The following is a 27,878-nucleotide window of genomic DNA, read 5'->3' on the forward strand; positions in this document are numbered from 1 at the left end:
GATGAAGGGTTCTCTTTAAAAAGGGAACTGGTCACCTGTTTTATACCATATAAACTATTCCTGTCACCTTTTAAATCATGTAAATGGGGTTACTCCAACCCCTAAATTCCTTCATTGGTGCCCTGGCACATCTCCAAAAGTGTTTTATTCACGGCTCGTGCTGTATGCAAACTGCGTAGGCCTGTCCGACGGGTGTCTCCAGATCCTGCTCAATGGCGCCTGCGGTTCTTCAAGTACCTCTGATAATTATGGAAGCGGAAGCCATCTTGTACATCATCCACACTGTGATCTGTGACCCTCACAGGCACGCCTCACTTTGCCCTATTGAACAGCTGGTGATGTAGACGAGAAGCCGCTACCTGTGCATTACATGACTTTCCTTTGCCCTAGGGCAGAGTGACGTGCTCCTGCACTGATCTCTGATTCAGCTGCGCACGTGCAAGACTGATGTAGAATATGTAATCCAGAACCATCAAGGTGCAAGAGGTGGTGTTTGAAGGGACTGGAGGCAAATCTAGATTTGCCCATCAGACTGGACTGTGCATACACTTTTGGAGATTTGCAAGGGCACTTATGAGGGTATAACAGGGTTACTAGAACCCCCATTAACCTGCTTTAAAAGATGAGGACCATTGTTAATAAAAGGTATAACACTGGGGGCCAATTTCCCTTTAAAAGGCCATGTAGAAGGTTCAGAAAGCCACCGATGGGGCAGTTTTGGAAAGATACCAGACATCCATTTTTATTTTAGAAGGTGCAGTCCAGCATTAGGCTAGCTTCACATTAGCGTTAACGGCCGCCGCTAAGCCCCGCCCCCTGCTGCTCCTCCGCCGGTAGCTCCGCCTACAGACGCATGACGCTGCATGCATCCTGCGTCCCCTATCTTTAGCACTGGGGACGCAGGCCGTGCGCAGTATGCGTTTGGCGGCGCATGCGTCCTTTTGACGCTGCGCCGAGTGCACCAAACTGCAACCTGTTGCGTTTGGCGCTCGTCAGCGCAGCGTCAAAAGGACGCATGCAGCGTCATGTGTCCATAGGCGGAGCTACCTGCGGAGGCGCGGCAGGGGGCGGGGCTTAACGGCGGCCGTGCGCAGCCCGACGCTGTGGCCGTAAACGCTAATGTGAAACTAGCCTTAGAAAGGCAAGCCGATCAAGTTTTGCTGCGTGTGTTCAGATGATCAATCAACTAATTCTGAAAGCAGTAGTGCAATGCAGATTAATAAAAGCAGCCATCTGATGGTCTCTCTGAATTTTACTGTCATTTCAGTCATCGGTTCCAAGTAGATTCATTATTTTATAATTAGACCATTTCTCTTTCAATGCGCCAGCTAAAATCTATTTCGAGAAATGTTTCCCCACCATTGCAACTAGTTACCGGATGGCGAAGTACGTCCAGAAGAAACCGCAATTCTGCATTTTTCCCACTAGTGTTTTTAGCTTGACTAGAGGATCCCTACTAAACTTAACACTGTGGGAGATCCGTATAGCACAGGATTTAGGATACACATAGGGAAGCACACGCCACTACACACATATATGAAGTGCACTGTCAATGTACGACTCCGAATGTAAACTGTCTCAAGACAAGGTAGTGAACATCTATAGGACGACATGATCTTACATTACACAGTCCTGTATGTCATAGAATTCTTTCACTCCATGACTTTAATACCTTGTTTTTTAATCATACAGGGAAAAGTGTTAATCTTACATTCCAATGTAGTGTTACATGATGCAGATATTTTCCTTACAATTCTTTTTGATATATAATAGTCTATTGTCAAAATGTACAAAAACAAAACAGCTGTCACTCTTAAACTTTGTATGTTATAAGAGTAATAAAATATTTTCTACAGTTTATCTTGAACGTTGATGTTTGTTGTAGTGTCATTTTAGGTTTTGTAACCCATTACCTACATAACATGAAGATGTTACTAGATACACATTGGGTGGTGGAGAGGGCGACAGGCAGGGCTGCGGATGGAGACAATTTACTTGATTTTTAGTTCTTCATTTACAAAAAAAAAAAAAAAAAAAAGCAGCATGCCAGTTATTCAGATCACGCTCCACCATGCAAGTCAATGAGTGAGTGGATATTGTTGGGCTGCACTCAGATGACACCTGAGTGCAGTCAGATCTGTGGCCTCTCAGAATGGAGAAAGTTTTTTTTTTCTTCACATTCTTCTTTCGAGAAAATCGGATCACACTCTCATACTCGGATCAGAGTGTCATTTGCATAATCGTCCTCAGACCGGACAATCTAAGGTCGTCTGCACCTGCCCTTAGGCAAGTTCACAAACAGATTTTTATTTATTTATTTTTTTAAGTATGCAACATATCAATTTCCCTTGCAGTAAATATGCATTTTCTTTTGTGGATTTTCCCCCTTAGGCCAGAGTCACACTTGTGATAATGTTATGCGCATCTCTCACATCAATACCTGGCACTCGGGACTGGAGTGTGCAGCTGCATAGAAATACATGCAGCCGCACACTCCGGTCCCGAGTGCCAGCAGCAGTGTCAGGTATTGATGCGAGACTCATGAGAGTTTCTCACATCACACTCACAAGTGTTAGCCCGGCCTTAGACTTGAAGAAAATCTGCAAAGAAAAAAAAAAAAAAAATTCTGAACTTGTTTTATTAAAAAGTTTGTATTTGGTTTGTACAGGTTTTGCTTCTTTGCACACTTAGCTGGATGATGGTCACAGCCCATATGAAAGTTGAGATGAGCTCTGACAATATTCAAGTTATAAACTCACCTGTCAAATTAGAGGGCAGAGTTCACTGATGGATTGTCAGTTAGCTCATTCTGTGGACAGTAATATAGTGCAATGCAGATGTTATAGAAGCCAAGTGCAGCAAAGTTTTTAACCAAAACGCAAAAAAAGTTGCTTTTCATGGCCAATTTTTTGGTTTAGAAGATATTTGTATAGTTATTTATACTGACGGCTATAAGAACACGTTGGACAAGACCTTCAGGTCGTGTAAATTCAAAAACCTTATAAACCTGTTCATTGGGTCATTAAAACAGCAACGGTTTGTATTAAATATTTATTAAGTCAAAATTGCTAACAAATTAAAAAAAAAAAAACAAAAAAAAAAAAAAACAAGACAATGAGAATACGAAATGTTGGAGGACTGTCATTCACGCAGCAGGATAGGTTCTTGTACTTTCTGTGGTGGTCATGTCAGCAGGCGATGGGGGAGGAGGCGGCGGCAGGAATGTGATTGGGGATGGAAGACTAGGAGATAAAGTAACTTCCAAGCGACTGACGTACAAGGGCTTGATGCGATCCAACCAGCAGGGACGATTCTCAAAGTTTCCATTTTTGCCACTGTACCTCATGATCCTTAAAATAAAAAAAATTTGCAATTAAGGAGAAGCTGCCTATAATGAGCTTACAGTGGAAACTAAACAGGACAAATATCTGAACGTAACTTGTAGAAAGTTGGTAAGAATTATTCATCTTCTGGTTCTCTCCATATTTAATTGAAAACCCATCAATGGTTCAGCGGAAGAAAAATCCCACTTGCTTGGTCGTTTTACCACCAGTGAAGATACAGTGATGCACAGGAGCGTAGGTACAGAGGGCCCACCTGGAGCTACGCTACTGTAACCATCAGTGTGCACAGCGTACTTGTACAGTTCAGTTTCTCCCTGCTTTGTGGCAGTGTATCGATCTCGCTGCAATGCTACCCAGCCACATTGAGGCCACCGAGCTGGAGGGGAGGTCCGGTGCTAGTAGTGCCCCCCGCCATCGCAAGTTCAACTGTAAGACGCGATACAGTTGACTGCATTGATGAGTGGGAGCAACAATTTCCCTCTCGCATCATTCCCCCTCAGCATCTGACGTCAATGACAGCGGGCGTGATGTCATTACCTGGTGCCCGCTGTCCGGAGATGTGCTGGGAACTTGGAGCGGGGTGACGAGGAGGAGAGGCGAGTGTTGTAGTTTTTTTTTTTATGGGATGCATTGTGTGTACCTATGGGGGGGTGGGGGGTGGAGAGCTTTATACCATATAGTGTCAGTTGTTTTACAGAGCATGAGGGGAACTCCGTGGATTAGTGTACATTCAAAATAGTAGATCCGTCTATTATATTTCTAGCTATCCACACCCAAGGGAGTGTAACTATGACGATGCACCATATCAAAAGATGAGAACAATAGGGAGGGAATATAAAGGGTGCCATCATGGGTTATGAAAAAGAAAAAAAAAAAAAAAACCCCACCAACACACAACCTGGTAAGTAATACCTGTGTTTTCCAGTCACCCATTACGGCACCACGAGAGAATTGCAGACAGGGCCAACATTAGGGGCAGGCAGACCAGGCATCTGCTTAGGGCCCCTGCTCCCCCAGGGGCCTCCAGCTAGCAGCACATCATGCAGCCACTATGAGGCCTGTGAGGCAGTGGGGGTCTGCCTACCGCGAGCGCCGATTCCTGCCGCATTGAACTATACTGGCATCTGCCGGTACAGTTCAAAGCAATGATGGAGGAGAGAGCATCAGCTGACACTCCCTCACCCATCATTTCCATCTGTCTCTGACATACAGCGAGTGCATGATGATGTCATCGCGCACCCACTGTGTGCCAGGCAGTGCAGCTGAGACCGTAGCCAGCTGGGAGCAGCACTGGCACGAGGAAAGGCGAGGATAGTGTTTTTTTTTGTTCTCTTTTCTAATATAAGAGAGTACAGGACTGTGGGGCCATTCTCGGGGGGGGGGGGGGGGGGGATGGGGGCTGTGCTATATACTATGGGGAGCACATTGTACATTTCATTCTATGGGGGGGCTGTATTAGATTTTATGAAGGAGGATTGCATCATACTCTGATGGGGCTACATGATATATTCTATTGGGAGGTGGGCTGTATTATATTCTATTTGGGCTACGTTATATTCTGTGGGGAGCTGTATTATATTCTATGAGGGGTGATGCATCATACTATATGAGGGGGGCTGCATTATACTGTATCGAGGACTATGGGAAATACATTATACTATATGAAGAACTATGGAGTGCATTATACAATGGGAAGTGAATTCTACTACATGGATGACTGAGTCCTAAAGAGGTCTAAATATATCTCACCCTTCCTACTATTCGAGACAACCAAAGAAAACGGAAGAATATGGCGCACCACAAGGATACATGCAAATATATTTTTATTAATGCCCAAGTAGCATAAAAAAAAAAAAAAAGAAAAAAAAAAAAACAGGAGAAGAGACATGTAAACACCACCAAATAGTAATGCATAAAGTCACATCAGGAGGTCATAAGATAGAAAGATGTACATAAAAACAATGAAGTACATGGACCAAAATGTATTATAAACGCATGTGCGTTAGGCCATGTACTTCACGGGCAAAAAAAGGAATGTAAAAATACAAAGTGCTAAGTGCATACTTATATAGGATACATGGACTGCATTCAGGCTTTATTTGCCAAGAAAATGTACCTGAATGAGCATATATAAAGCGTCTGTCAAAAAAAATCCAATAAAATATCTTTAAACAGAGAATTACCTCTAAAGGGTTAAATATCAAAATGCAATATATACATGTCAATGCGAATAGACAGATGCAAAGATGTATATGTACTTACCCATAATGGCCTTGAACGCAATCCATGGCAAGCTTTATGTAAAATGCCCACTGAATGTTAGAGTGCATGCATATGAGCAACAAATTATACCTAAACACTGGCACATAAAGACTCACAACATATCACTATTGCACATTGCCCACTGAAAATAGAGACCATCAACTGACCAAAACAATAACAGCAAGTGCTGAATGCATACCTGGGGGTGTGAAAACTAAGTTTATGCATGTGACTTTGTGCATTAATATTTGGTGGCGTTTACACCTGCATGTCTCTTCTCCTGTTTTTCTTCTTTTGTTTTATGCTACTTGGGCATTAATAAAAATATATTTGCATGTATCCTTGTTGTGGTGCGCCATATTCTTCCGTTTTCTTTGGTTTACATGGATGACTGATGGTGCATTATACTACACTGCTCAAAAAAATAAAGGGAACACTTAAGCAGAATATAATGCCAAGTAAATCAAATTTCTGTGAAATCAAACTGTCCACTTAGGAAGCAACACTGACAATTTCACATGCTGTTGTGCAAATGGAATACACAACAGATGGAAATTATTGGCAATTATCAAGACACACTGAATAAAGGAGTGGTTCTGCAGGTGGGGACCACAGACCACATCTCAGTACCAATGCTTTCTGGCTGATGTTTTGGTCACTTTTGAATGTTGGTTGTGCTTTCATACTCATGGTAGCATGAGACGGACTCTACAACCCACACAAGTGGCTCAGGTAGTGCAGCTCATCTAGGATGGCACATCAATGCGAGCTGTGGCAAGATTTGCCGTGTCTGTCAGCGTAGTGTCCAGAAGCACTACCAGGAGACAGGCCAGTACACCAGGAGGCGTGGAGGGGGCTGTAGGAGGGCAGCAACCCAGCAGCAGGACCGCTACCTCAGCCTTTGTGCAAGGAGGAACAGGAGAAGCACTGCCAGAGCCCCGCAAAATGATCTCCAGAAGGCTACAAATGTGCATGTATCTGCACAAACTGTTAGAAACCGACTCCATGAGGATGGTTTGTGGGCCTGATGTCCACAGATGGGGGTCATGCCAACAGCCCAACACCATGCGACCCTCCAAAGAAATGCCACCCCACACCATTACCGACCCACTGCCAAACTAGTCATGCTGAAGGATGCTGCAGGCAGCAGATCGCTCTCCACAGCGTCTCCAGGCTCTGTCACATGTGCTCAGTGTGAACCGGCTTTCATTTGTGAATTGCACAGGGTGCCAGTGGCGAATTTGCCAATCTTGGTGTTCTGTGGCAAATGCCAAGCATCCTGCACGGTGATGGGCTGTGAGCACAATCCCCATCTGTGGACATCATGCACTCAGACTATCCTCATGGAGTTGGTTTCTAACCGTTTGTGCAGACACATGTACATTTGTAGCCTGCTGGAGGTCATTTTGCAGGGCTCTGGCAGTGCTCCTCCTGCTCCTCCTTGCACAAAGTGGAGGTAGCAGTCCTGCTGCTGGATTGTTGCCCTCCTATGGCCCCCTTCACATCTCCTGGTAGCGCCTCCAGCCTCTGGACACTACTCTGACAGATACAGGAAACCTTAACACAGCTCGCACTGATATGCCATCCTGGATGAGCTGCACTACCCGAGCCACTTGTGTGGGTTGTAGAGTCAGTCTCATGCTACACCGAGTGTGAAAGCACAACCAACATTCAAAAGGGACCAAGACAGCCTGAAAGAATTGGTACCGAGTTGTGGTCTGTGGTCCCCAACTGTTGAACCACTCCTTTATTGGGGGGGGGGGGGGGGGGGTCTTGATAATTGCCAATAATTTCCATCTATTGTTTATTTATTCCATTTGCACAACAGCATGTGAAATTGATTGTCAGTCAGTGTTGATTCCCAAGTGGACAGTTTGATTTACTTGGAATTATATTCTGTTTAAGTGTTTCCTTCATTTTTTTGAGCAGTGTATATGGAGGACTATGGGAAATGTATAATACTATATGGAGGACTGAGGAGTGTATTTTAATATATTGAGGACTATAGGGTGTATTATACTATATGGAGGACTATGGGGCATGCATTTTACAATATGGAGGACTATGGGGTGTATTATGCTAAACAAGCAAAATGCTGCCTATTCATCAATTGGATTGTTTATGGCGGAACAGAAATCATTGTTCTCAGCAGCACATCGACGGTGTAAACTGTAGATGTGCTGCTGATAACATGACACTGAATGGGGACAGATTGTTCTGTCCCCATCAATCTTTCTCAGAGGGTGGAAAGAGGCCGGGAAACAAGTGTTGAACGATTTCTATATTGTCGATCACACTCATTTAGCGTCCTGAACTCAGCGCATGTAAATACAACTAAAGTGCTTCTGTGTGATGTGCAATATGTTAGCATTTGGGGCCCCATTTAAAACTGCCTAGATCCCCACTTTGCCGAAAACCAGCCCCGATTACAGAGACTTGTAGTTTTTTTTTTTTTTGGGAGGGATCACAGCCTGCTGCACCCTTCTCCCAAATGTGAAGTCAGAGGAAGCAGACAGATCTAACCTATAGTGTCTGAAGAAAGTAGAAGGAGAGGACCACGTTGCCGCCTTACAAATTTGGTCGATGGAGGCATCTGCTCTCTCCGCCTAGGATGTTGCCATGGCTCTCGTGTAATGGGCTTTCAGACCTCCAGGAATAGCTCTGCCTGCACTAACGTAAGCTACAGTAGCTTAATGGCCTCTTTCACCCATCTAGCTATAATCTGTTTGGACACCCCAAGGCTCTTCCTTTACCCCTGAAAAGAGAAACAGGGCCCTCTGCTTCCTCCAGGGCTCTGTTACTTCTAAATAATGTAGGAGACACCTCCTAACATCTAAACAATGAAGCCTCCTCCTGGTTGCTTGGGTTAGGACAGAAAGATAGTAGGACTATTTCTTGAGTCCTAGGAAATCTTGACACCACTTTGGGAATGTAAGCTGGGTCTAAACTTAACACTATTCTATCATCCATGACCTGAATGTAGGGAGGGTCTGCTGATAAAGCTTTCAAATCACCTACCCTATGGGCTGAATTGTGTGCTACTAATAAGGCTGTTTTTTAGTGAAATAACTCTGAAACCGTGTCTAATGGCTCAAAGGGACTCTGCTAAGGCCGACAACACTAGATTTAGATTCCAAGGAGGAGGTGTTGGAGATGGGACAGTTTGCTCTACTACAGGCCCTGATGAACCAGGCCATCCATCTATCATTCGCCAGGTCAGTTATATAGGGCAGCCAGGGCTGAAACTTGCACCTTTAGGGTACTAACTGCTAACCCAAGCTCTTGCTCCTTCTGCAGAAACTCCAGTATGGCCACTACCGGGACCTCCCCGTCCAGAGAAGGATAAAAATCTTTTCCAGATTCTCCCATAAAATTCTAGTGGTTATCGGCTTCCTAGTACTAAGTAGGGTGGAAACTAACTCTGCTAAGAAGCCTTTCTCCTCTAGAAGTGCCCTCAAAATTCCAGACTGTTAAATGCAGCCCAGACAGCTGAGGATGAAGGAAGGGTCCTTGTGTCAGAAGATCTTTATGCTCTGGGAGGACCCACGGATCCATCAGACATCCTGAGCCAGTAAAATCTGCGATCCTATTTGCGGATAGGGACTCAGTATGAGTCCTTGAGGTCGGGGACTGCCATCTAACACTGTGGAAAGAGGAGTTTCACCATCGAGCTTACTGTTTCCATCTTGAACGAAGGAACTATCAGGTAGCTGTTCAGACCTTTCAGGTTTATAATGGTTCTCCAAGAGTCATCCGTTATTTCTTGTCAGCATTAGGGGGGGGATAAAATCCCTTCCTTTCTCTTACAGGAACCTCTTCCAGTACATGTTTCTCTAATGGCAATATCACCTCTTTTTCCAGGCCCCGTTTCTCACGAAAGGGTTTTACTGGGGTCTGTATGTATCTGAGGTGGCAAACTGCAGAAGTTTAACTTTAGGCCTGATCTCACAATCTGTTGAATCCAGGCACTGGATGAGATTCCTTCCCAGGCTCCTCAGACTCCACGCACACCTGGCATTCCATTCCTGGTGCGTGCTGGGTTCACATCCAGTGCGCGCTTCCACTGTACCTGCCGACCACACTGTACCCGCAATCCATAGCGGAGCTGGAGGGCCATGCCAGCTCAGTCCTTGTAAGCAGATGAAATCCATGAATCAAAGCGTGTTCCAGGAGCAGGGTAAGCCAATTTCCAGTGTGTGCCCACTCCACGTTCCTTAACTGGGATTAAAGCAGCCTTGTGCTTTGTCCCCCAACCAATTGCTCAGGGTGGGCAGGGAACTCCTGGCCTCCGTGGCACCCCTGGGGCTCTGGTCTGCAGTTATAGCCACCATACTAAGAGATTCACCAAGACACCGATTTGTTCACAGGCTGCGTGGCCTGGCCTAACTCCTACCCACGTCCGATCAGGGAGGGCACGAAACATGGCCTCCGATGTGCTACCGGTACCTGGTGACGGATGTAGCAGAACTCTGCCTGCCAAACTCATCCAACCCAGGCATCCTCTTTTCTTCCAAGATTTCATCTTGAGGGTTCCCCATCAAGGACAGGAAACCAACTGATGGGGAGAGAGGAGCCACCCTTTTTATCTTGAAGGGTGGATCCCCCCCCCCCCTTCTCTTGTGGTACCATCATGTATTACTGAAAAAAGTGAATGACTCCACCAGAAAGCACATCAGCGGTAAGTCATCATCTATAACTGTGCTGTGATCTTAAGTGTTCTGTAGGACTGGTATCTACCACTGACCATATGGCGGTAATATCAACGTTGGTCTTTTGGTCTTTATATAGAGATTTTCAGTAACAGTGCGATCTGCTGAGGTTCTCCTCCACTATTAGGGTGCGTCACCCAGTTGTAATCAAGGTTACCTGGTTAGGGGCCGACTCAGAAGTTTTGCCCCCCCCCCCCCGGCGAACCAAAACCCTAGCTACGCCTCTGGTGATGCAGAAATAAACCTTCTACCTAAAGATTAGGAAACTAAGACATCACATTATTAAGTCACAATTAATCCGATTGCACACTACAGTACAGCCATCCCCAAAATTGATAGGTAGCAGCAGAATTTACTTTTTCTTTTTTCAATCCCCAAGAGCGAGCGTATTCGGATGAGGCATTTTCCGATCATGCTAGGGTGCTAACCGAGTGTCTTCGCATGCTCGAATACCATGTTCAAGTTCCTGCAGCTGCATGTTTCACAACGACAGCCACAACACATGCAGGTAATTTCCTAACAAGCAGGCAATCCCTGGATGTGTCGCAGCTGTCGTACAGCCATGAGACATGCAGCCGTGGGAATTCGAACACGCTGAAGACACAGTTATCACCCGAGAATGGTCGGATATCACCTTATTGGAGCATGCTCACTTATCACTAGTAGCCACAGGTTGCTTTATAGTTCTGGCTTAAGAGGTAGTGCATCTCATTACAGCCAAGCCAATGGCAGTCTGCAGGGAGATGGTGGCTGCCAGCCCCAGGGGCCAAATCAATGAGAACTCCAACTATATGATGTTTGCACTATTGGAAGTTGGACACCAAGGATGTAGTCTTGCTGAAAGGTTTAATTAAAGCATACTTCCTACCAAAAGAGGTGATCAGGTATCAAAAAGTTATGATCAGTGTCTAAAAATGGTACAAGCTTGGAATGATAAACCAGAGATGGGAGAATAGAGTTTCCACATCAGCAGTTACCTCTGGCACATAGTAGAGCGTCGTCCCAGCATAGCCATGGCACAGTCTCTATAGGAAAGGGCATTTCTAGTATTACCAGTTACATCCTGCGCCCTTTCCTGCAGCGCAGCTACACTTCTGAAAATGCCGAGGTCCTGAGCCATAGCATGGAAGGAAGTGTAATCTAGAGCAGAAAAAATAAATAAAAATAAAACAAGTGCACTAAGGTTGGGGTCACACTTGCGTGTGCAATGCGAGAAACTTGTGCATCAATACCCGGCACTGCTGCCGGTACTCAGAACCGGAGTGTGCGGCTGCATGTATTTCTATGCAGCTGAACGCTTCGGTCCCAAGTGCCGGTGGCAGTGTCGGGTATTGAGGCGAGAAACTTGCACAAGTCTCTCGCCTCAATACCAGACACTGCTGCTGGCACATGGGACCGGAGTGTTCAGCAGCATAGAAATACATGCAGCCGCACACTCCGGTTCCAAGTACTGGCAGCAGTGCCAGGTATTGATGCGCAAGTTTCTCGCATTGCACACGCAAGTGTAATCCTGGCCTAAACCTAAAAATGTTACATTCTAAGAAAAAAAAACAAAAAAAAAAAAAAAACACACAACACACATCTATAATGTACTGAAGAGCTAATCTACAGTATGGGATTTCAGCAAATTATACCTTATATCCTGTTATGCAAGAAGAACGTACCTATTTCACCATTGCTGGTAGGGTCATGTCTCAGGAATGCACCTGTAGGGACAAAAATGGCTTCAGCAAGAGAACCACTAACACCTCATGAGTTTCTACTATATGCGACACTACAGAGCTGGCCCCAAGCTTCATATTATCCATACCAAGGCTGAGGACAAGCCTAGCTCTCATAGGCAACATCAGTCCAGGTCAGCTACTGAGATTTCAGTGTGTACAGAAGCGTGCTGCTGCACCGATGATTGGTAATAGTCCTGTATTTTCAGGAGAACAAACGGGACTGATAATGCAGTTATTCTTGCCCTGCACATGCTAGATCTGCTGCTGAACAGCAGGCATGTCATTCTAGACATCCACAAGCTTCCAACATGGACAATTGTACCTTTACCCAAAGACTTGCCATAGTTTATTCCCGTTGACCGATCCTTTTTTTGTCATCCAACTTTTGTTAACGTGTAAGGCCAACATACCAACATAGATATCAACTTTATTGTTCTTTCATAAGGAATCTTTAGTCCCAAAAATTAAAACCACACACACACACACACACACACACACACACAGACCTTAAGGAAGACAAGATAGACCCATAAGGGTCAGTTACATAAATGAGGCATCCGCCATGTTGATTTTGTTTCCGTTACCAGAATTCAAGGGATATTTTTCAGCACCGTTTGCATTTTTGTTATTAGACTGAAGGAAAAAAAAAACCCCATACTTATGAATTCAGTCTCAGCACAAAGTGACTTCAAACCAAGTACAGACCCTCCATGCACTCTTGGCGCCTACTGGTTATGCCTTTCAATCTCCAACCACCTTTGGTTTTTGTAAAGCCATTAAATAGGCCAGATACAGTTAGAAAACTGGTAACAACTAGGTGGAGAGGTGTGCTGCACTATTCAGCCATGCCAAAAACAGACTCCAGTACAGGGGCTGTCAGCATAGAACGACTGCTCAAACCAAGTCCTGCTGCTCAGCAGCCAATCATTTTAATACACCTTCCTGTTTCCACCCCCCCCCCCCTTTATCTCCACCCCCCCCCACTTTGACAGCTCTAGCTTCACAGAGCCAGAGAAGAGGGGAGAGAGATGTAAAACAAGCAGGTGGGAAGGTGCACTTGAAAAGTTTGGACCCGACCCCCCCACCCCCATGAAGCATCGAGAGCCTGTGCTTGGTGTGTTCAGTCATTCTGTGCCGACAGAATCCCATTAAGTCTCATGAACATGGATCATCTGATCAGAGTCACAGCAGGCCACAGTACCATCTGTCTTGTGTATGGAGCCATACTAGCCTAAAAAAATTCTTATAGAAGAGACTAGCTCCATGTGTAAGGGATTGGGATAGAACATCCCTTTATTGCCTCCTCCCCTTTAAAAGCTTTAATGCAAATATACTGTTATGCTTCGGTCCTGCTAAACAGCTGTGTATTACCGACTGTCTTAGTATTGCCACATTATGTGTTACCATACTGTAAGATATATTTTATTCTGTCTTTTGTATTGTATTTCTGTACAGATTATTAGGGCAAGTTAGTGCTTCTTTTGGGAGCATTAGAGGATGGCACTTCTAGTATAGAGTTCATAGATATGGGTAAGTAATATTGGAACGGGCCACTAGATGGGGCGTAATAGTGGGTCCTTGATAGGTATAGCTGGTTAGGAAGTTCACATAGGGGTTAACTGTAGGAGGAGCTGCTATGAGTTAAGCAAGTGTAAGTTGTAGTAATTAGTCAAAAGGGTGAGCACACCGGACAGGTCCACAAGGGCTCTAAGCCCAGGACAACATAGCAGCTACCCAAAGTTGTTTAAGTGAAGAAGCACGGGCACCGTCAGATGGGGGCTGGATAAGACCGGAGCACCCGGGGAAGTTGCAGGTCACATCAGCAGCAGGAACGGAGAAGGAAACATGGTCCAAAAGTCATGCAGGGAGCAGAGTGTTTGTGATGTGGCAGATCCTCAATAGGGCTGAAGCTGGCAAGTCCAGGGCGAAACGGATGAGCGGGATCCCCTATGTACTGAGGTCCTACAGTAGTGAAGCTGCGGTATCAACAAGGGTGCTACTACCCCATAATGTATGTGAGGGCGAAGAAAGGAACAAAGGGAAAGAACAGGAGGAATGCTGTGTGGACTGTGATGTAACTGATGTGTCCGGTACCATTGAAGAAGAAAATAAAAGCATTGATTTTGCATCAGAACCGGTATCCGTGTCCGCTATTTCATCTTCATGCACTGGAAACAAGAGTGCAGGAGCTGGGTCGCACCACAGTGGAATCCCTGACCATGGACCAGCAACAAGAACAGGTATGTCTGTAGATGCTGAAGGTATTTCTGTGGGAGGAGGTCAGGACAACAGAGCCCCGGTGTCCTCGGCTGCAACTACCATCCTAGCCCCCTCTTACACATGCATGAAGCATATGATATTACAGCTGGCATGCAGCGGTACAGTAAGGTCCCATGCACAGCTATGTGTGCCATATTACAGCTCCATACAAATCAGTCACTATAAAATATTTTCATCTTGGAATATTGATAACTTCCACAATTGGAAAAAAAAAACAAAAAAAAACAAAAAACAGGACAGGAGGATCGCAGCAAAGTCTTTGACGTAAAATTATTTCACTGTTCAAAACAGGCAGCGAAATGTTTTACCTCACAGTGTCAGGTGCGATCCTGTGCCGTCCTGTCTGTATACTCTTGCATCCTCCCCAATTTACCATAAAATGACTGGAACTAGAATCCGGCATCCCAATTGCACAGGAAGCAGATACTCACTTTTCAATTTCTCCAATTTAACAGTCAAGTTTGAAATATCGTGAAAAGGTTCATCTTCTAGGTACTCCTGGTATGGAAAAGAAAAGACTCAGTTTTATGTCACACAATATAATTGGAACACAGTAACTTATGCCATTGTACCCACAGGGTGGGCAACTACTAGTGGTTACACTGGTAACTGAGGAGCCATTATGTGAATAGTGCCACTGCCACCATTCCCATGTTAGTAGATACTGCCGGAGGAGGAGTCAGTCGGAGAACCGTGCCTTGCACCAAATATTTTGCCACAAATAGTTATAAAAACAGGCACGGTGTGCCCCATACTCTGCTTATACAGGACACCTTTTCCTGTGCACATAGTTATGGGGAATATGGGCACATTTGTTATGAACGAATTGGGTTATTACAGCAGTTTGTACGGGCACAACCGATGTAACCAATAATGAAGGCACAGTTGTATTCACAAGTAGCGCAAAATCCCTCAAGTACAGTTAAAAGGTTACTAGTATGCTTTATAACCTGACAATACTTTACTTTCTATAGACATTTAGAGGTAGTGCCAATATCGGCTCAGTTAATCGCAGGACTGCCCTTGAATGGTGAGGAGGCTCGTGACAGATTTTGGCTAGGTCCCATTTTCAGTTTCATAGATGTGCCTACTTATTAGGGGCATGTAAAATCTGTACATCAGACGCTGTGTATAACACAACTGCATTCAATTTCTGGACTAGTGAACATTAGCTGAAATTTCCAATCTTCACATACCCCATGTCAGTAGCTCACTTGTCTTCCTACAATCGTTACAAAAGGTTGGAAAAAAAAAAAAAAAAAAAGGCCTGGGTCAATCAAGTTCAACTTTTCGCCACCAACTATATGTGACAAAAGGGAGCAGATAACCTGGTCCCCATTGAATGTTCTAATGAAAAATGTAATTTTTGGATAATATTTATTGTGGGAATAGCAGTGATAACTAGGCGGGGGCTACTCTGCAGCAACACACATGATGCAGCCAAAAACCATGCCAAGCCATGTAGCTCCCATTCACTTCAGTAGGAGCCAAGCTGCAGGATAACATAATCACAGACTATTGGATTGGGCAGCCAAGGCCCCACCAGTAACCAACTTTAGGGCCCCACATTTCAGCTACATGCAAATGTGACATTATCCCCAAATTTCTATAACAATGAAATGGGTCTTGTTACATGAATAAGATTCTGCGTCTGTATATAGTGATTCAAGTATATTGTGCTGAGCACTACTCAGAGTGGTGGCCTACTCTTGCACAGCGGCATGTGGCGGCCTGCGTCTTTATCGCCACAAAAAGGTTAAATATGTACTGTTCTGTATGTGTTTTGTGAGCAATGGGCGTTATGCTTTTTCTGCTAGACACACACAATTTGCCTCACTCCCCCACTTGTCTGAAGCTGAGAGCTTTGCAGACATACCCTAACTGGGAGGGGCCGACTTGTTGTTCTCAGTGTGAAGGAGGAAGTATGCCTGGACTCTGTGATGACATGTGGCTGATCCAGGAGTGAGCTAAAAAGCAGGGAACCAGCCCCTAGATCATCCATGCTTTCAGAGCTGGGTGGTAAGCTGAGAGACTGCGTGGGATTACACAACCAGCAGAAAAGTGTTTTCCCCTCAGAAATGCTGCAATAACCTGGAATCAGTGAAGGATAGTGCAAGTGGGAACGTGAGCTGCATAACAGAGGATTCAGACTGCAAGTTGCTGAAGGCAAAATACACAGTAAGTAGAGGCAAAACTCAGAAGTTCTAAACTCCAGAAAGTCTTGGTCCCAGAAGGGATTAGAATAGCATGAAGGGACACTGAGTCACAGCAAAGAGAAAGATAACTCCCCATTCTCCAGAGCAGGCTAACCTGGTGAGAGTTGTAATTTCTCCTCTGAACTGCACCTAAACTACAGTAAATACTAAAGTGACTTTCCTTGTCTCCTGCCTTAGTGCTCCATGCCTTCAACTTGCATCACAATCCCTGGGGGTCCTGCCCTGGTTGGAGAGGGTTTAACATCTGCACTGCCATCACCATCTACTCCCCCAGGGATCATCTGCAGTGCCGGCTATACTACAGTCGAACACTCCAACTGTTGTCACGAATCACTAGATAAACTTTATCCCCATTCAATTCTACCCCTTTTACATGACTGCCTGGGGCCACGGACCGGGTCACCGCCACTGTGACACCTCCCATTGAAGTTAACGGGCCCAATACAGAGTTCCCCATGGCCCCTCGGGCGCGTCAGGCCCACCGGATGATTCCCCTGTTCTTCTGTGGGCCAGTCCAAACCTGGCCCCAGAACACTGTACAGTGCCGGGCTGCTTCAGTTCTGTACACCAAGTCCGGCCACAGAAGGAGTTATCAACAGCTGACCACTGGGGTGCCAGGTGTCTTGATTGGTAAATATATTATAACAGTTAGACCATAGATACCAGACGATCTTCTAAATAAGATCCTGCTCTTTGGTTGTTTAAGGTTGAAGTTTTCATATGACGTCAAGGTATCCCTTACCCCTGTTTATATAATTCCATCACTATGAAAAAGTGATGATTTCTATGTGACCTTTTATGTGTGTTTTGTCCTCAGTGGACCAAAGGGGCTCCATTTTATTGCTTGCTTTTTCACCTAGTGCACAGCATGCCTAAAAGGTATGATTTCTCTTCATTATGCGCTCCAATAGGACAAAAAAAAAAAAAAAAAAAAAAAAAAATTATATTATATTATATTATATTATATATAGGTATTAGACCTACCGGTAATGATGCTTCCAGGAGTCCATCCTGACAGCACCATGGAGGACGTCGTCCTCCTTGCAGGGACAGGAAAAGCACACGAGGAGTTAAAAGGTTCCGTCCCACCCCATTTCCCCTCAGTGATTTAACAAGTACCACAGCGTGGGTAATGCACGTAAAATTTTAATGATACCATCATATTATAGCATATGACAACATTATATAACATAACCGGGAGCGAACTACCCGTGCTGTCAGGATGGACTCCTGGAAACATTACTGGTAGGTCTAAACTATTTTCCAGGACGTCCCCCTGATAACACCATGGAGAGTACCAGAGCACCTCCCTAGGGTGGGAATACCGCCTGGAGAACCTTTCCCAAATGCGGTCTGCTGACTAGCTAGCACCTCAAGCTTGTAGTGCTTACAGAATGTATTAAGCCTGGCCCAGGTTGCTGCTCTACAGATCTGATCAACTGAGGTGCCCGCCCATTCGGCACATGAAGCGGATACTGTCCTCGTAGAGTGGGCCCTTAACCTATCTGGCGGATTCGCGCCTTCAGCCTGGTAGGTGCCTGCGATTACCGAAGTAATCCATCTGCTATGGTTGCTTTAGAGGCTTTCTTCCCCTTATTTTTACCCCCAAAAACGACGAATAGACTTGGGTCAATACGCCAACTGCTGGTGGCCTCTAAATAGTCTATAACCGCACGTCACGTCCAGTGAGAGTGAAGACGCTGTTCCTTCTCGTCACGGGGATTGTCACAGAAGGATGGTAACACTATCTCTTGGTTTATATTTTGGCAAGAGGCTACCTTTGGAACGAATCCCGGGTCTAATGTCAAGATTATACAATCTTTAATCTGGAGATACGGGTCTCTGGTGGACAGGGCCTGGATTTCCCCTATTCTCTTGGCCGTGGTAATGGCTACAAGGAAGGCCGTTCTGCTAGTGAGAGTTGAGATAGTCATCTCTTCATTGGGGACGTAGGGATCCCTTCATAAGAACCTAAGCACCAGACCAAGGTCCCAAGGCGGGGTGAGCTGCCTAATCGTGGGGGCGAAGACGCTGCGTGGCGTTTATGAATCTTATTACCCAGGGATGAGAGGCTAACGGGTAATCAAAGTAGGCGCTTAAGGCCGAAATCTGGACTTTTAAAGTGCTGGGTCCAAGACCTTTATTAAACCCTGACTGTAGAAAGTTTAAGATACTAGGGGGGTCAGGGGTACCCGCCACAATGTCAGACCTGCCACCGCCCAGACAGAATCTCTTCCAAATCTTCCGGTATATTGCGGACGTAATCGGTTTCCTGCTGGCCTGTATTATAGCGATGACCTGATCTGATAAACCTTTTGCCTTCAGGATGTTCCATTCAGGATCCATGCTGAGAGGGGAAGCCTTGCTGGATTCAGGTGGCGGATCGGGCCCTGGTGGATGACATCCTTCCTCAGAGGAAGTTTGACTGGGCTTTCCACTGCCATAGCTCCTAGTAGGGGAAACCAGCTTCTCTTTGACCAGTATGGGACCACCATTATCACCCTTGCACGGTCCTCGCGTATCTTCCTTAAAACCGCCGGTATGAGCGCTAGTGGAGGGAGCGCGTAAGAGGGGGTTCTTCCCAGGCCTGGCTCAGGGCGTCTACACCCTCCGGGTGGTCTGCCGGGTTCAGGGAATAAAATCTGGCAACCTTTACGTTTCTTCGATTTGCGAACAGGTCTATACTGGGGGTCCCCCAACGCTGACACAGTTAATGAAAAATCTCCTCATTCAGTTCCTACTCTGTCGGGTAGACCTGTTGTCTGCTTAGGTAGTCCGCTACCACGTTCTGGGAACCCTCTAGGTGGACTGCTGTTACTGAGAGGACTATCCTTTCTGCCCAGGAGAATATTCTCCCTGCTAGAGCCTGGAGCGGAGGGTGCCTGGGGCCTCCTTGGTGCTTCAGGAATGACTCTGCTGTTATGTTGTCGGATAATACCAGGACATGTCGATTCTTCAGGATCGGTCGGTTCCGCCGGAGAGCTTCCCAGACCGCGTAGAGCTCCCTGTAGTTGAGGATCTGTTCTCGATTTCTGCCGGATATCTTCCCTGGAAGATCTTCCTTCTATGTGTGCTCCCCATCCACACGTACTGGCGTCTGTGGCGAGTACCACGTATGGAGAGGTTGTCCTTAATACGCCCACCTGGAGATTCCTGGCCTGTGTCCACCACCATAGTGACTTCACTAGTCCTGACAGCCTTATGGGTCCGTCGAGTGAAGCCCGACTTCTGTCCCATACTGCGAGGATCTGCCCCTGTAACGGTCTCAAGAGGAACTGGGCCCATCTGACGCACGGAATGCAAGCAGTCGTTAAGCCTAGAACCTCAATTGCCCCTCTTATGGAGGAGCGATGCTTCAAGAGGTCTCCGACTCTGTCTTGAATAATCTTCTGCTTGATCCTTGGTAGCAGGGATATCCTGTCTTGTGAGTCTAGGAGAACCCCAAGGAAGACCTTCCTGCACTCTGGTATGAGATCTGATTTTTGCCAGTTGATCACCCAGCCGAGGAACTCCATAAGTGTAGTTGCCCGGTCCCTGTCTCGTATGAGCGCTTCTTCGGATACTGCCACCAGGAGGAAGTCGTCTAAGTATGGTATGATGATGATACCCTTACTTCTCAGGAAGGCCACTACCTCCGCTACCAGCTTTGTGAAGATTCGGGGGGGGGGGGCTGAAGCCAGCCCGAATGGAAGGCATTGTAACTGGAAGTGGCAGGTCCGGGTTGGTAAATTTGACTGCAAATCTTAGTAGATTTTGGGATGAGGGATGGATAGGGACCTGATCGTACACACTCTTCAGGTCGAGGGTGCACATGACAGCGTCCCTGTCTATTAGCTGTATTGCAGACCGAATAGATTCCATCTGGAACCTCTTGTACCTGACCCAGGCGTTTAGAGGTTTTAAATTTATGATAGAGCAGGCCTTGCCGGATGGCTTTGCAATGGAGAACAGGGAGGAGTAGTGTCCCTTTCCCCTTTCTGTCAGAGGAACCAGTACTCTAACCTCTGACCTGATCATGTCCTGCATGTCTGACCACATGGCAGAGTCTGCCAGGACTACGGTGGGGGCAATGTATCTGTCAGGGGGAAGGGAGTAAAGTTCTATTCTGTAGCCCTCCGCGATGGTTCTGAGGACGCACTGGTTGTGGGTGACTCGGGCCCAATTTGCTGCGAAGTGGCGAAGTCTTCCCCCGATAGCTATGGCGTAATTGCCTCCTAGACCTGGAGGTTGACGCAAACAGGGAGCCCTTGCTTCTCCCACCCTGGCCGTGGGGGCTTCTATATGAGCCTCTATTGGACCTGACCTGGGTTCTGGAGTCAGTCTGTCTCCTATAGAAGGGGCCTCTCCGAAAGGGCTGGGGTCACTTAGGTTTCTCTTCCGGGAAACCTTTATTTTTGTCGGACACTAGCTCTCAGATATTATCCAAGGCTGGTCCGAATACTCAGACCCGAGAAGGGAATGGAGCAGAGCTTTGCTTTAGAAGCATTATCTCCTGACCAAGATTTAAGCCAGACTGCTCTTCGGGCCGCATTAGAAAGGGAGCTGTTTCTGGCTGCAAATCTTACTGATTCGGCCAACGTATCTGATAGGAACGCCGTGGCAGACTTCATGAGGGGAAGGGAAGCTAGGATCTCGGACCTAGGTGTCTTGTTGTTAAGGTGTTCCTCCAACTGCCCCAACCACAAAAACATAGACCTGGCCACCGAGGTGGCTGCTATGTTAGCCCTAATGAGGGCCGCCGAAGTCTCCCATGTTCTTTTTAACAGAACGTCCGCCTTTCTGTAGATCCGGTCACGGAGACTTGAGTCCTCGAACGGGATGACTGTCTTCTTGGTGACCTTGGCCACAGGAACGTCGATCTTCGGAACTTCCTCCCATGATCGTGTTTCCTTGGGATCGAAAGGCAGTCGACTTTTAAAGTTACGGGGTAGTACAAGTCAGCATTCCGCCTCCTTCCACTCCTCAAGGACCATTGTTTTGATGTGTTCACTTACAGGGAACACCGTCTGCGTTTGAGTCCTCCAAACATCAGGTCTTGTCTAGATTGCGGCTAAGGAACTTCCTCAATCTGCATGGTGGTCCTCACCGCCTGGACCAACTTGCCTGTGTACTCTAATCTGAACAGGTATTTCCTGCTTTGATCCTGCCTGTCTGCTGGGATCTCTCCTCCCTCCTCTGGATTCAAGTCCCAGAAGTCTGACCCCTCATCGGAGCTTGATTCGGAAAATAGCTCTTCCTCCCACCTCGGACGCTTCCAGCTTGGCCCTGGACTGGCCGTTGTGCGAGGCTGACTCTGGAGGCCTGGACTTCCTCCAGTATCAAAGATCTCATCTCGGATAGGAGGGACAGCTGCTCATCTCTTATCACCCTTGTCGTGCAGGGTTTTGGTATAGGTGTCTGGCAGCTTTACCCTGCATACTGGGCATCTGACCGACTTAGATGCGGCCTTGGCCGGGTCTTTAGCCACTGTCGGGGGGGCAGCTGGAGTTCCCTTATCCTATGATTAAAGGATAGGGTAGTCAGGTCCCTAGCGCTGGGCTGCGGAGGATGAGGAGGGTGCTCTGCACCAGGTGCACTCACCGCTCCATTTGCCATCCATTCCTCCTGTAGTCCGCGCTTCCAGAGAGACGCCGGGCTCCTGGAGCGCGCGCTGAGATTCAAACCCGGCCCATGACGTCACCGGAAGTGACACTCGTTCTCCCGCGATAGGCCGGGAATCGCTCCGGCCGCTTCCGCCTCTTCCTGATGCCGGCGCCCGCTCAGCCAGCTGCCTGCAGGGGACCAGCCTTCGCCATCATGGCGGCCACTATTGGAGCCGAGAGCCTCCCACCAGGAGGAAGGCTCTCTCCAGGAGCGTCGTCCTGCTCCTGGCCTTTGGGGCAGAAGGACTCCCCACCGAAGAGTTTCGGCCCTGGGCGTCTTGACAGGGGGAAGGATTGAACTGGCCGCACTATCCCCCTGGGCCCGGTAAGCATTGCAGCGCTTCCTCTGGCATGTCCCTCCATGCAGGGACAGGAAAAACACTGAGGAAAAATGGGGTGGGACGGAACCTTTTAACCTCTCGTGTGCTTTTCCTGTCCCTGCAAGGAGGAGGAGGACGTCCTGGAAATAGGAGTGGTAAAGTGGAGAAACCCAACTGAAATAAAGTAAGTTACCAACATAAATTAATACGTATTTTAGGTTTTAAGAAATAGTTGCACTATGCAGAGGCACAGCAATGAAAGGCTGGCATGTACCCTTGGTGTTCGGAGTAGTGTTGCTCCGCTGGCAGGAGCAGCAAATTATACTGTAATAGTGCAGATATACTATTTTTGACAACAGTGGAGATTCTAGCCTGGCTCCCCACAGCAGTGCCAGGGAAATTAATTGTACTGGGCCGCCAAATTAGAAAGCTAGGTATCTTAGGCAGCAATGCAAGTCGTGTACGGCTTTACTTGCAACTTTTATTTAGCAGCCACATTGGAACTAGAGTTGAGCGAATATGTTTGGAATCGGTTGCCGAATCCAAAATTGCCATATTAGTACCCTATTCGTGCCGAATTTATGTTTGACTATCGTTTCCAAACACATTTGCTCATTTCTACCCCCATTGACTCCAATGATGTTCGACTGTTCGGCAAATATTGCAAAAATAATATTGGCCGCCGATCATAAACTAAATTTTGAAAAACTTGCTCAACTCTAATTGTAACTTGCACAATGTTTTCTCATTGCGCAGCCATAGACTATTTTGCAGTGAATGCAGATCCAACAATCTAGTCATCTAGATTTAGTTTGATAGGAAAGCATTGTTGTAAAGGTGCAGCCCTAACAGTGGCGGATCTTAATAGGGGCGGATGGGGCGGTTGCCCCTGGCCCAAGGTTTTTTGGGGGCCCAGGGGCCAATCCGGAGCCGCAGCGCAATTTTGGCTTCTCCCAATAGTCGGGTGTCGCGGCAATTGTCAGCGGCTGCGCTGCGCTGAATGGCTGGCTCAGTCACCTGATCCTCCTCCCCTCTCTCCGCAGCGTCCACGCTCATTCCGGCCAGCAACTGTCATCACGTGGCTGCATCAGAGTGACGCTGGCCTGGCCACTCACACTCTGGCAGCGGCTCCTCTGTTCCCTCCCCTTTGTTGGTGTCCATAGATACAGCGGGGCCCGGCAACTGACAGCCCAGCTGACGCCATGTATCACAGGAGTAAGAAGAACTCTCTGGTGCCTGGTGGACAGTGTTGCAGCAGCACTGCCTGTTCCTCAGCTCTCCGAACTTGGGGGTAAGTCGCAGCAGGGTGGGGCGGAGGCATGTCATGACTGACTCATGTGGATGTGGGGAAAAACACTCTTTGTTATATATGTATTTTAGCCCTATGTTGATTGCTCATTAAATATTATAAACTGAATGTACATTTCCTGCCTATTGATGATTACCCTCTAAGAGTACACCGCATAACATCTGGGCCTCCGTCCTTGATCGCCGGCACACGTGTTTTAGCCCTTAGTTGCCTACCACATCTTTCTCTCACCTACTTTATGTGGATGTGGGGGCATGGACAGGGGGGGGGGCCTTGGTCAAGAGGGGTGCCGGGTGCCCAGACTTTAGGAACAGCCTCGGACCAGTGAGCAGTGCACTGCACGCATTATGTAACGTAACCCATTCAGGTCCTCACATCACGTCCCCTATGGCCAGGTTCACGATGGTCGATTTTGTGCGTATTGGCCGTAGGCCTACAGCTTATGTGCAACGTCTTTTTAGGCCATGTCCACACGTGGCGGAATGGTGGCGGGTTTTCCGTACGGACCCGCAGCAAACCAAGTGCTGCGGTCCGTACGACTGTCAATTCCAGCATGGGGACCGCAGCGCTCAGCTAGCTGTATTTATGCATGATGGTTTCAAACTGCACAGGTGAGAGATCCTTTTCAAAACGTAAACGAATTAAAAATGAGTTGAGGAGTCAAATGGGACAAGACAGACTCAATCATCTCTCTTTAATGAGCATTGAACAAGAGCTTTTGAAGAGTCTAGACCTCTCAGAAATCATCAACGACTTTAGCACCAAAAAATCTCGCCGAAAAAGTCTGTGAGCAGTTTATGATCTTCAGTGTCAAAAAAAATCCGAGTTTCTAGTCCATTAAGAAATTGTTGCCTGTGCTCATTGCACTTTTCCTGTTAGGCTACCACCCACACATATATACATCTGTATAGATAAATAATTATGTTGAATTATTGTTTAATATTATGTTTACATGTTCTTATTTGCACTTACATGTGGTACGGTGAATGTAGCCTTATGTTTACCTTGTATGAAGAAATACAGGCCAGTATATACCACATTATATATTTTGACTGTTGATTTTGAGGAGTATTTAATATTTATATTGTTTGACCATACAATACAATTTTTTGTGAGAAAAAAGTAATTTTTCTTTGTTTTTATGGTCTAATAAATGTTACAATTTGTATACCTAAAAATCAGCATATGCAGTGTTTTTGTGAGAAGAGCCACAAAATTTTGACAGAATGTTTTCCTGGGAAGGGGGGTACTGGGGCCCAGGTTTTATGAACAGCCCTGGGCCCATGGTCCACTTAATCCGCCACTGAGCCCTAATATTACAGATATTGGCATTAGGACTCACCATGCGTCACATTTGTGAGATCCATTTTCTGAAGTTTATTAAGTGATTTAATTACAGGAGCGCAGAGTGCAATAGAGCCGGGCAGAGGGATACTGACCTTGTTTGTATGATCGATCTGAAACTGCAGTTTAGCTCGTCTCTGTAACTGATCCCCTAAAGAAAATACAAAGTAAAACTAAAATACTAAGATGCAAAATTAGAACTTGTTTGGGAAACATTCCAAAATGTAAAACATGTTAATGTATTCACCCGTCAAAAACTGGGCAAAGAAAATTAGTGATATTTCCCATCACGTACAGTTTTGCATATTAGCGGAACAGAATACTGATTGTGGCGAGCTCCAACTTCTAGGGGAGAAAATATGCAAGCCAGCGAGGAATCCGTACAAGCTCCATGCACGCAACTCCGCCAAGCATACGATGAGCTCTTACAACGGAATTAAATCACATTACCAATTCCTAGAAGAAAAGGAGGTATCCCGGCATAAACCACAAGACGTGTGCAGCCTACACAAACCTATCAAAATACAACATTAGGCCTCGTTCAGACATCCATGTTGCACGTACGTGTTCTAGACTCCCCCCACCCTCTTTCACAGATACAACTCGCCCCCATTATAATCTATGGTGCCATCCACATGTCCATTTTTTCACACACTGTGTTCTTGCAAAACACAGACATGTCCAGTTTTCTCAGGTATTAGGCTAGTTTCACACTAGCGTTACTGAGCGCAGCGCACGGCCGCCGCTAAGCTTCGCCCCTGGCCGTGCCCTCTCCGGTCAGCTCCTCCTCTTATCGCATGACGCTGCATGCGATCAGCGTACCCTATATTTAGCGTTGGGTACGCTGGTTGTGCGCTGGTACACTTTTGCTGGCACATCCGTCCTTTTGGCGCTGCGCCGAGCGCACAAAAATGCAACAGTGCGTTTGACGCACATCGGCGCAGCGCCAAAAGGGTGGATGCGCCGGCAGAAGTGTACCAGCGCACGACCAGCGTACCCAATGCTAAATATAGGGTACGCTGATCGCATGCAGCGTCATGCGATCAGAGGAGGAGCTGACCGGAGGGGGCGCGGCATAGTGGCGGCCGTGCGCTGCGCCCAGTAACGCTAGTGTGAAACTAGCCTTACAGATGTGCAGTACGTGTTTTTCATGGATGACATCAGTGTACAGTCCATATTTAGTATTGTAAGAGTATATAGGGGGAAGCTTCACAGTTTGTGAGGACACCGGTGCCATTTTCTCATGTATGTGTTTAAGCAGACATATGAATGAGCCCTTATACAAGTTTCTTCATGAGCTGACTGGCCTACACGATACGAGGCTCAGATCAGACTTAAAATGCTAAAACCACAAAGTTTTTGTATACAACACCAGAAATTCATCCAAAACACAGACAATCAAATTTCAAACATATGTCTTGTCCTTTACGACCAAAAAAAGTACTAAAAAGATGATAAATAAACCTCCCCACACATCCAGGTCTTATTCAGGCATTCATGATTCTCATGTGTGAGAAACCCAGAGCGCAAGTGAAAACAGGACTATTCACGTTTGTGTTACTTTTGAGGGTATCCAGCGTTAGATTAACAGTAGAAATCATACTCACCCACTCAAGTCAATGGGTCCATGAATAACAAGTATGAAAAGTATAAACAAAAACCCACAGATGTCTCCCATGTGTCAGGGTAACAACCATTTGTTACTGTTTAGGAAAACCTTAGATTTTATTTTTTTTCCGCTTATGGTGGGGAAAAAAAAACCAAACATATGCTGATGAAAAATGGACACATGAACAAGTGTTTTCACACTGCCAGGAGGAGAAAAAAAAAAAAAAAGTGACATCTGAATGAGATCTTAGGATGAAATCAATTTTTGAGAACGATGAGCCAAAAATCAGGAAAAATACAGGAGACTGGAAAACAAACGACGTCTAAAAGAAGGATTTGTGCTTCATCTTACTGGATCCACACTGACTTTGGCTTAAAAACCCCCAAAAGAAACACATGTGAGTTTCCAGCCTAAACCTGCAGACACCATGCTGCACACCTTAATGCTTTACTTCAGTCCCTGATTGAAAGTACAGACCAGTCCGTACACCGTATTCCACAAACTAATGGCAGAAGTCTGTCACATGTAATGACACCAAACCCTAGGAATCTGTAGAAACACTTGGTGAAGTGCTGCCCATCTCTCACCCAAACTCATTGTGATCCCTCTGCTCTGTGAGCTGAGCCTCCACCAGTATTTAAGTAATGAGCTACACCTGGTAAAGGAGGAGTCAATTAAGGCCACGCGCACACATTGAGTATTTGGTGAGTTTTTTTTACCTCAGTATTTGTAAGCCAAAACCTGGAGTGGGTGATAAATCCAGAAGTGGTGACGTGTCTCTATTATACTTTTCCTCTCATTGTTCCGTTCCTGGTTTTGGCTTATAAATTCTGAGGTAAAATGCTGACCAAATACTGAACATGTGAACGTGGCCTTAGGCAAGTGTTTGCCATCACTGTTATCTGTTTTTAAGAAAGGCAAATATAATGGGCCCAATTCATTATTCTACTGGCACCTGTTTTTTTTCATCTGTTTTTTTTTTTTTTTATATTTATTGCGCCTTCTGTTTCCTCCAAATTCATCCTTATTTTGTGCCTTTATTGACGTCTTCTTCATATATGTTCGCCCGTTTCATTTTTGGACGGCGTTTAGGGTTTCCACATATTTTTGCCTGATTCA

At 46.2% G+C, this 27,878-nt stretch overlaps 1 protein-coding gene across 2 annotated transcripts; it reads right to left on the reverse strand.

The window, feature by feature from the left end:
* Positions 1-1,561: 1,561 nt before the first annotated feature.
* Positions 1,562-27,411, reverse strand: LOC141085912 (allograft inflammatory factor 1-like). 2 transcript variants are annotated; one of them, XM_073571537.1, is made up of 6 exons: positions 27,347-27,411; positions 25,246-25,301; positions 14,751-14,817; positions 11,980-12,021; positions 11,293-11,455; positions 1,562-3,350 (listed from the first exon to the last, which is right to left on the reverse strand). In XM_073571537.1, the coding sequence occupies exons 1-6, from the start codon at positions 27,354-27,356 to the stop codon at positions 3,146-3,148; spliced, it is 543 nt and encodes a 180-aa protein (XP_073427638.1). In that variant the 5' UTR covers positions 27,357-27,411; the 3' UTR covers positions 1,562-3,145. The 2 variants fall into 2 exon arrangements, with proteins under 2 accessions (XP_073427638.1, XP_073427639.1); XM_073571538.1 differs by lacking the exon at positions 27,347-27,411 and adding an exon at positions 25,446-25,470.
* Between the last annotated feature and the right edge of the window lie 467 nt (positions 27,412-27,878).

The sequence above is a fragment of the Dendrobates tinctorius genome, unplaced genomic scaffold (assembly GCF_039654945.1).
Source record: "Dendrobates tinctorius isolate UK_male_01 unplaced genomic scaffold, ASM3965494v1 ptg000029l, whole genome shotgun sequence".
NCBI lineage: Eukaryota > Metazoa > Chordata > Amphibia > Anura > Dendrobatidae > Dendrobates > Dendrobates tinctorius.

Excerpts from the sequence above, each read along its gene's own strand:
- LOC141085912 (XM_073571537.1), bottom strand. Across the intron at positions 12,022-14,750 it reads TAAATTGGAGAAATTGAAAA|GTGCATTCCTGAGACATGAC; the intron begins GTGAGTATCTGC and ends TTGTCCCTACAG. Across the intron at positions 11,456-11,979 it reads TACCAGCAATGGTGAAATAG|ATTACACTTCCTTCCATGCT; the intron begins GTACGTTCTTCT and ends TTTCTGCTCTAG.